Raw genomic sequence first — 9,973 nt, 5'->3', positions numbered from 1 at the left:
AGTCTAGATTTGTTACAAAATTTTCGTAGCTAAAACTAGCAAATTTATCCAATTTTGTTTTACCCGTCATTTCTTCGTTTCAAATCCGTTTTGAGTTATTCAAGTTGTTATGGTTTCATAATGAACTGAAATTTATGAAACTAAATAGAAAAAGTATAAGTTTATAGTCAGAAAATACAGGTTACAAGTCATTTTTTAAAGAGGTAGTCATTTCCGTCGAAAGAACGACATCTTGATGACCATTTTGAAAAACATACTTCCACTTTGTGTTTAACCATGATTTTTGGATATAGTATCATGTTCATATGTAATATCATTTTTCCAGAAAATAAACTTCCAATTCAAAGATTAAGATAGTTTTTATTTTTCTAACCCAAAACAGCCCCCGGTTTCACTACGACGGCGTATGTCCGGTTTTACGGTGTTCTTCGTGTTTCCAGGTTTTAAATCATTAAGTTAGCATATCATATAGATATAGAACATGTGTTTAGTTGATTTTAAAAGTCAAGTTAGAAGGATTAACTTTGTTTGCGAACAAGTTTAGAATTAACTAAACTATGTTCTAGTGATTACAAGTTTAAATCTTCGAATAAGATAGCTTTATATGTATGAATCGAATGATGTTATGAACATCATTACTACCTCAAGTTTTGTGGATAAACCTACTGGAAAATAGAAAAATAGATCTAGCTTCAAAGGATCCTTGGATGGCTTGAAAGTTCTTGAAGTAGAATCATGACACGAAAACAAGTTCAAGTAAGATTTCCACTCGAAATAAGATTGTTATAGTTATAGAAATTGAATCAAAGTTTTAGTATGAGTATTACCTTGAATAAGAAAGATATCTTACTGTAAATAAGAAAGATTTCTTGAGATTGGATGATCACTTGAAATGGATTTGCAAGATTGGAAGTAAGCTAGCAAGTTTGAAAGATTTCTTGAAGTGTTCTTGAATGGTTGTTTTTATGATGATTAAAGCTTGTAATTGAAGCTAAAAGATGGTGAAAATGCTTGGAGATGATCAAGTATGATGTTAGGAGTATTTTGAGAGAGAATTTGGAGTGTAAGTATGAGAAAATGGAATGAAAAAATGGGGTGAAATTATAAAAACGGGATTACTTGTTAGTTGTTATAAAGAAAAAAAAAAAGATCCTTAAGTTTGTTTTTAGCTCATTAGTCATACAAGTTGTTAAATAATGGTTCCACATGTTTTTGACTCTAAGATGGCTGCTAAGAATGAATGATTAAAGGTGTATATACCAATAGTAAATACATCTAGAAGCTGTGTATTGTACGAGTACGAATACGGTACATACGAGTAGAATTGTTGATGAAAATGAATGATAATGTAATTGTGAGCATTTTTGCTAAGTAGAAGTACTTTGATATGTGTCTTGAAGTTTTTCAAAAGTGTACTAATACATATTAAAACACTACATGTATATACATTTTAACTGAGTCGTTAAGTCACTGTTAGTCGTTACATGTAAGTGTTGTTTTGAAACCTTTAAGTTAACGATCTTGTTAAATGTAATTAATCCATTGTTATAATACTTAAATAAGATGTTAAATTGTTATGTTATCATAATAACATGGTGTATAAATATATCTTAACATCATATATATATATATATATATATATATATATATATATATATATATATATATATATATATATATATATATATATATATATATATATATATATATGTTAAAATACTATTACAACGATAATCGTTACATATATGTCTCGTTTCGAAATTCTTAAGTTAGTAGTCTTGTTTTTACATATGTAGTTCATTGTTAACACACTTAATGATTTACTTAATTATCATTTTATCATGTTAAATATAGTGTAACAATATCTTAATATGATACATATGTATTTAGTAAGATGTTGTTATAACGATAATCGTTATATATATCATTTTCGAGTTTCTTAAATCAATAATCTCATTTGTTTGTATATAATTCATTGTTAACATATTTGTGGAGATATTTACTTATCATAATCTTATGTTAACCATATATATATATCCATTTATATAACATCATGTAGTTTTTACAAGTTTTTAACGTTCGTGAATCGCCAGTCAACTTGGGTGGTCAATTGTCTATATGAAACTCATTTCAAATAATCAAGTCTTAACAAGTTTGATTGCTTATCATGTTGGAAACATTTAATCATGTAAATATCAATCTCATTTAATATATATAAACATGGAAAAGTTCGGGTCACTACATAGAACGGGTGTACTGTTGTACCCGCATAGCATATGGTCTTATGACGTTATTAAAGAAGTTACATTGTTAATTTACTCTTTTGTTCTTAGTTTCCGCGACCTTTAATTCGGAAACGAGGTTAACCGACCCAAACCATCGATTGTTAACCATTCAAAACCATCGACCGCTATTCATAATGGCAGCCCTATAAATACCCATAACTTCTGGGGTATTTTTTAATTTGACCTTTTTTTTAATAAAAAATTCCCTTTTTTTACAAAGTTTATTCTATTTCTTTTTTCATTCCTTTATTTTTTTAATTGTCCAATTAACCGACCGCTAACCGATCAAAACCACCAACTGTTAACAGAATGAAACTATGTCGAAGCAAAATGCGGGTTTGTTTTCCTCGTTGATAATGAATCACCAATAGTAGTTTATTGTTAGGCATGATAGCAACCTTTAGTTATCCTTAGGGCATGGCCGGTCCAAAACCGGAGCAAAGTGATCGACGGATCGTGGTCTGATTTTTTAAGGACCTAAATTTTATAATATATAATGCATTTGACTAGGCCAAAAAAATATCGAATACCATGGAATTATACAAGAATTCCGTACATATATCATAATAAATAGTATGCTTATCCATGAATAAAAATGTGTAGGGTGAAGGTGAAGGTGAAGGTGAAGATGTGATAAGGTACATCATCCATTTAAGAACCTTAATTAAACGTGGGGTTACTAAAAACCACTTGCCTTATCTTTATTACTTCCCCTTTTATTTTGCCAATTTACAGAATCTAAGAAAGCAGAAAGAAATAAGAGGATGCTACTTTTTTTTTTTTTTTTTTTTTTTTGTGTCTCTTATTTTATATGCATTTATCATATTCGTTTTATCATCATTGTTTTTCAATCTTATATCGTTGATAATCTTATCCTCATATTCACTTCTACCATCACCATCATTACTGTAATGAGTTCTTCCTATAAAACGACAAACTCCCATGTTCATCTTGCAACTTGCAACCATTAAACTCAAAGAATCAAATAACTGTTGCAATCTTATCAATTGAAAGATAACTACAAAACTTGATTACTTGCTCCAAACTTCTAACTGTATACATAAATTACATAGGCTCATAGCTAATATCAAATCCTTCACAAATTCTATTACCAAAGCTGTTGTATACAATGTATTATATTGATCCTTAACTATCAAAACCAAAAGCTTATCCAATCAACAGTCTACACATCAGCAGATTATTACGGCTTTTCGGAACCCATCTCGTCTACTACTTTAGCTAGCTACATGCAAATACACATTTGCATCAGTACAACATACTAACATAGTTAGGCCAACAATAATTACAATAACATGTGGCAAAATGGATGGGTCAGGACTCAGTATGTTGAAACAAGTAGTTTATTAGCAAGGCTGGGTAAGAAGAGTTACCTGTAAACACTTTTTTTGTTTATACTTTTTTCACTATTTGGTAAATAATCAATGAACCAATAACATTTACAAATACCAAATTCTTACAGACCGAAGTGTTTAGAAAAAAAAAAATTGAGCTAAGAGGTTGTATATGTTAAAAGTATACTTCCCAAGCGACATCTGCCCAGTTTGAACTATTCCTTTATAGGTAACATTTTAATTTTAAACCCGTTCAAGAAAAAACATAACCCAAATCAACCACAAGTTCATATAGAAGGATAATATGGTTTTCGATTATACTGCAAGTATCCTACATAAATGAAAAAGTGAGTACATTGTATTATAGGAAAACAAACTTACTGCTTGTTTCTTCCAGGATCATTTGTGTGGAAACACCTGTTGAGAAACCTAGTTTTGACATGATCTCTTCTAGACGTTTCACATTTGTAAGGTACAAATAACCAACCTACAGTAAAAGGTTAATAACAATTACAGTAGATAACCAACGAGAAAATGATGACCCTAAACTTTTATTACAAAGTCCAGTTAGGTATTATTTATTTAGTCTTTTAACATCAACATTTATAATATGTGTTGTACGGTGTTAAGAGAATCGAAATGCAGATATCGGGTGTCATCGATTGTGAGAACACAAATATGTACTCCAATAAAACATATTGAAAAAATTTGTAGAAGTTTCATCATCAAAAATGTGAGCTAATGATGATAATCTAGTCAAAGTTTCGGCATAGAGAATGAGTTCCCATAGGCATCAAGTGTATAAATATATAAGAACTGACCAGTGTTTCCAAAGATGAGGCTCTGTTGTAGACAGCTACACCAGCACGTTTTTTGGTCCGTGTTTTAGAAGATGATATATTCTTTCCCCACCGAAGTACGTCCCTGTATAAGACATATTGTAAGATACAACCCCATAAAACTGAATCTATTCAACTTGAGAATGATACATGATACTTCCCTAAATGAATATCCAAAGTAGTCGAAAAGGCAAAAGTTAAACTAGCTTCTGATTTTCCGTTCAAAAAAAAAAAAAAAAAAAAAAAAAAAATAGTTTCTGATTTTTAGAATATATGACGAAAATGATACAATTTTGAATAAGTCTTAACAACAGCATAGTGAGTAATAAACCAAAACATGGTAAAACACTAAAACTGACCGTTCTTCATCTGTTAATACTTTATCACTCAAAAGTTTCTGGAGCATTGCATCCTGATATGCACGAAAACGTAATTATCAATTCATTGGCCTAAATGAAAGTAGTAGTGCAACATAGAATTCAATCTATATAGAGCATAATCAATACAACTCAAAGTGAGCCACTTTAAGCCTTTTATTGTTCTACAAAATAGGATAGGATAATTTCATATTAATATCATACTTGTGCTTCACATCGTACAACAGCCATCACACGATCATTAAATTCTTCAATATTCAGAGGCGGGAACAGAAAATGCCTGCGGGCGTACAGCTGCACACATGTACATAGGCAATAACAGTAAGGTCTATGGAGTTGGCCGATATAAGATAGTAAACAATTAGAGATTAAAAAATTTCAGAAACTGTAAATGGCCATATTTCAAAATTATTTATAATTTACATGATGCATGACAAACCTCGTATATGCAATCTCCGATATATGCTAGCGAGGCAGCGTTATACATTGAGCGAGGTTTCTCTACTTTCGGCGCACTAGGCATCCATGTGTCTAATCCCATGTACTTTTCTTCCAAACGAACTGCTGAAATTCAAAATATCAATCAAACTAAACAAGAACAACATCTAACATATGACACTCCCTACGTAAGTCACTAGATAAATAAATATACTCATTTCATTACCAATTCAAATTCAATAATGGGGAAATTGCATTCTAGGATAAAATACCAAGCCTATCTCCTCAATTTGGGCAATATACTCAATAATATCTTAATTTTACAACTAGGATAACATCTGACTGGTTCACCAAGTATCTAGTCATTTCATTAATGTCATGTCTTTTAAACCTTTTTTTGGTGACATACTATAATCTCGTTTCCTCAATTATGTAACCTTTGTTTCGCCGCTTCACGTCAACATAACCAAATCCTAATTAGAATTTACAGGTTATTTTGTCGAGCCTGGTTGAAGAAATCCAGATATATCAATGCGCGTTTTGTTTCTGATTTATTTCATATTGCCCGGATATCCGTCTGGAAGCAGTCTATTGCCCACGGGAGAGGGATGACTTTTTTTACTTGCTAGTGGAGAAACGATTTCTATACTCGTGGGTAGAAAACGACTTCCCCTTTATTAAAGGGATGATAGTCTATATCCCACCCCCTCATACCTCACAATCGTGAGATTGGGTATTGTACAACAACAACAACAAAACCCAATACCACATGAGTGGTGTATGGGGATGTGAGATGTAGACAATCCTTCCCCAATCCGAGAATAAAGACAAGTCATTTCTCCACCCAACACTCTCAAAAGTAGAGAAAGTCATCCCTTTCTCTATTCGGCGGATAGAGAGATTGCTTCCGAGTGGACCTCCGGTCAAAAAGTACACATTTTTTGTTTAAAAGTAGAATAAAATTAAAATAAAATTGAGACGCCATGAAAATGGTAGAATCAAATTTTCATGGGTTTTAAAACCTACTTGGAATTCAATTTAGGCTCTAAACGGCAGTCAAGACGCAATAAATCGACGCTTGCTGTTGACTCAAAATAGAGCCAATGTGAGATTGGGTATTGTTGTTGTTGTAAACTGAATAGTTATAATATTACCCCAAAAAAAAATGGTATCTACTATGCAGCCTCAAAATGCAGCTTTTTCTTTAGTTTAAACTCTACTTAAACATGCGCACCAGTTATTGGATAAGAGAGAATATAACTTGGTTAGCACATTTTAAATCTTTTAACCCTACCATATCAAGTTTAATGTTTTAGCACCTAATTTTGCACATCCAAAGAACCCGGAAAACGCTATGTAAATAACGCTAATATACCAGTGATTCATTAACCCCCAAACCGACTCCAAATGCGCATCTAACCTATGGAGGATTAATGTCGTCAAGCAAGTTAAATATAGGTACTAAATCCTTAAAATCTCATATAAACGATGGATAAACTATTTTGCAAAATGGTATGATAATCCTACTTTTTAGCATAAAAGTCCTAATTTTTAACCGAGGATCGAACTATATCTTCGACAATACACAAGTAAAATCAAGAAATACAACTCCACTATATTACGTGCACACAAGGTGTTCGACGAAATTACGCAATAAGAGCATGAAAAATAAAAGATACCTTGAGCTGGGGTTGGAGATTTGCGGCTGAGAAGAGTGGAAAAAGATACAAAATTTCGTTCTGGTGAGTTTGATTTTAGGGTTTGTTTGGTGTTCAAATTAGCGGGAGTGAGAGTGTTAGGGTTTTTAGGGTAAGTACGGTGGGGATTGTAAGAGAGCTCATGACGCTGCGTGTCCCATGAAGCTCTAACCTTTACTGAAAATGCATGGACAGCAGAAGCCATGGATTTAGCTTCGACCGTGTATTGGGAGTTGGAATGGTGGTTTTGCTAAAGGCGTTAACGGCTAAGCTCACAATTTTATTCTATTTTGTATGTCAACTCCCTTAAGTTTGAACTTTGTTGAAATATGGCACCATTTATGAAATGCTTTTTTATTATTTAAGATATTTGATTTTGTTGTTGAAAGATATAGGTGTTTTAATTGTAATATATGTATAAAAGTTGAATTGTATGTACAAACGGGTTGTTTAGTTTGAGATACAAATAAATTTTTTTATAAATATGTACTTGTTATCAAGGTTGTAAAAGACGCAAGTCGGGGACGCATTGGCCATGCCTAGAAAACGACGCGTCGGACGTAACGGGGACGCAACGTTGATGCAACGTGTAGTGACCCGAACTTTTCCATGTTTATATATATTAATTGAGATTGATATTTACATGATTAAATGTTTCCAACATGTTAAGCAATCAAACTTGTTAAGACTTGATTAATTGAAATATGTTTCATATAGACAATTGACCACCCAAGTTGACCGGTGATTCACGAACGTTAAAACTTGTAAAAACTATATGATGACATATATATGGATATATATATATAGTTAACATGATACTATAATAAGTAAACATATCATTAAGTATATTAACAATGAACTACATATGTAAAAACAAGACTACTAACTTAATGATTTTTAAACGAGACATATATGTAACGATTATCGTTGTAAGACATTTAATGTATATATATCATATTAAGAGATATTCATACATGATAATATCATGATAATATAATAATTTAAAATCTCATTTGATATTATAAACATAGGGTTAACAATATTTAACAAGATCGTTAACCTAAAGGTTTCAAAACAACACTTACATGTAACGACTAACGATGACTTAACGACTCAGTTAAAATGTATATACATGTAGTGTTTTAATATGTATTTATACACTTTTGAAAGACTTCAATACACTTATCAAAATACTTCTACTTAACAAAAATGCTTACAATTACATCCTCGTTCAGTTTCATCAACAATTCTACTCGTATGCACCCGTATTCGTACTCGTACAATACACAGCTTTTAGATGTATGTACTATTGGTATATACACTCCAATGATCAGCTCTTAGCAGCCCATGTGAGTCACCTAACACATGTGGGAACCATCATTTGGCAACTAGCATGAAATATCTCATAAAATTACAAAAATATGAGTAATCATTCATGACTTATTTACATGAAAACAAAATTACATATCCTTTATATCTAATCCATACACCAACGACCAAAAACACCTACAAACACTTTCATTCTTCAATTTTATTCATCTAATTGATCTCTCTCAAGTTCTATCTTCAAGTTCTAAGTGTTCTTCATATATTCTACAAGTTCTAGTTACATAAAATCAAGAATACTTTCAAGTTTGCTAGCTCACTTCCAATCTTGTAAGGTGATCATCCAACCTCAAGAAATCTTTGTTTCTTACAGTAGGTTATCATTCTAATATAAGGTAATAATCATATTCAAACTTTGGTTCAATTTCTATAACTATAACAATCTTATTTCAAGTGATAATCTTACTTGAACTTATTTTTGTGTCATGATCCTACTTCAAGAACTTTCAAGCCATCCAAGATCCTTTGAAGCTAGATCATTTCTTGTCACTTCCAGTAGGTTTACCTACTAAACTTGAGGTAGTAATGATGTTCATAACATCATTCGATTCATATATATAAAGCTATCTTATTCGAAGGTTTAAACTTCTAATCACTAGAACATAGTTTAGTTAATTCTAAACTTGTTCGCAAACAAAAGTTAATCCTTCTAACTTGACTTTTAAAATCAACTAAACACATGTTCTATATCTATATGATATGCTAACTTAATGATTTAAAACCTGGAAACACGAAAAACACCGTAAAACCGGATTTACGCCGTCGTAGTAACACCGCGGGCTGTTTTGGGTTAGTTAATTAAAAACTATGATAAACTTTGATTTAAAAGTTGTTATTCTGAGAAAATGATTTTTATTATGAACATGAAACTATATCCAAAAATTATGGTTAAACTCAAAGTGGAAGTATGTTTTCTAAAATGGTCATCTAGACGTCGTTCTTTCGACTGAAATGACTACCTTTACAAAAACGACTTGTAACTTATTTTTCCGACTATAAACCTATACTTTTTATGTTTAGATTCATAAAATAGAGTTCAATATGAAACCATAGCAAATTGATTCACTCAAAACGGATTTAAAATGAAGAAGTTATGGGTAAAACAAGATTGGATAATTTTTCTCATTTTAGCTACGTGAAAATTGGTAACAAATCTATTCCAACCATAACTTAATCAACTTGTATTGTATATTATGTAATCTTGAGATACCATAGACACGTATACAATGTTTCGACCTATCATGTCGACACATCTATATATATTTCGGAACAACCATAGACACTCTATATGTGAATGTTGGAGTTAGCTATACAGGGTTGAGGTTGATTTCAAAATATATATAGTTTGAGTTGTGATCAATACTGAGATACGTATACACTGGGTCGTGGATTGATTCAAGATAATATTTATCGATTTATTTCTGTACATCTAACTGTGGACAACTATTTGTAGGTTACTAACGAGGACAGCTGACTTAATAAACTTAAAACATCAAAATATATTAAAAGTGTTGTAAATATATTTTGAACATACTTTGATATATATGTATATATTGTTATAGGTTCGTGAATCAACCAGTGGCCAAGTCTTACTTCTCG

The 9,973-nt window shown here is 31.4% G+C and overlaps 1 protein-coding gene across 5 annotated transcripts; it reads right to left on the bottom strand.

The window, feature by feature from the left end:
* Positions 1-3,359: 3,359 nt before the first annotated feature.
* On the bottom strand, positions 3,360-7,271 carry LOC139845648 (uncharacterized). Of its 5 annotated transcripts, none has more exons than XM_071835915.1 (7): positions 6,971-7,271; positions 5,293-5,417; positions 5,058-5,147; positions 4,836-4,888; positions 4,459-4,561; positions 4,019-4,124; positions 3,360-3,524 (listed from the first exon to the last, which is right to left on the bottom strand). In XM_071835915.1, the coding sequence occupies exons 1-7, from the start codon at positions 7,191-7,193 to the stop codon at positions 3,487-3,489; spliced, it is 738 nt and encodes a 245-aa protein (XP_071692016.1). In that variant the 5' UTR covers positions 7,194-7,271; the 3' UTR covers positions 3,360-3,486. The 5 variants fall into 5 exon arrangements, with proteins under 5 accessions (XP_071692016.1, XP_071692017.1, XP_071692019.1 ...); XM_071835916.1 differs by having other exon boundaries at positions 5,293-5,414; positions 6,971-7,269; XM_071835918.1 differs by having other exon boundaries at positions 3,365-3,524; positions 3,993-4,124; positions 6,971-7,270.
* Positions 7,272-9,973: the final 2,702 nt, after the last annotated feature.

Source organism: Rutidosis leptorrhynchoides, chromosome 4 (genome assembly GCF_046630445.1).
Source record: "Rutidosis leptorrhynchoides isolate AG116_Rl617_1_P2 chromosome 4, CSIRO_AGI_Rlap_v1, whole genome shotgun sequence".
NCBI classification, from domain to species: domain Eukaryota; kingdom Viridiplantae; phylum Streptophyta; class Magnoliopsida; order Asterales; family Asteraceae; genus Rutidosis; species Rutidosis leptorrhynchoides.
The sequence above is the reverse complement of the archived record's forward strand: the minus strand, read 5'-3'. Positions and strand labels throughout refer to the sequence as shown.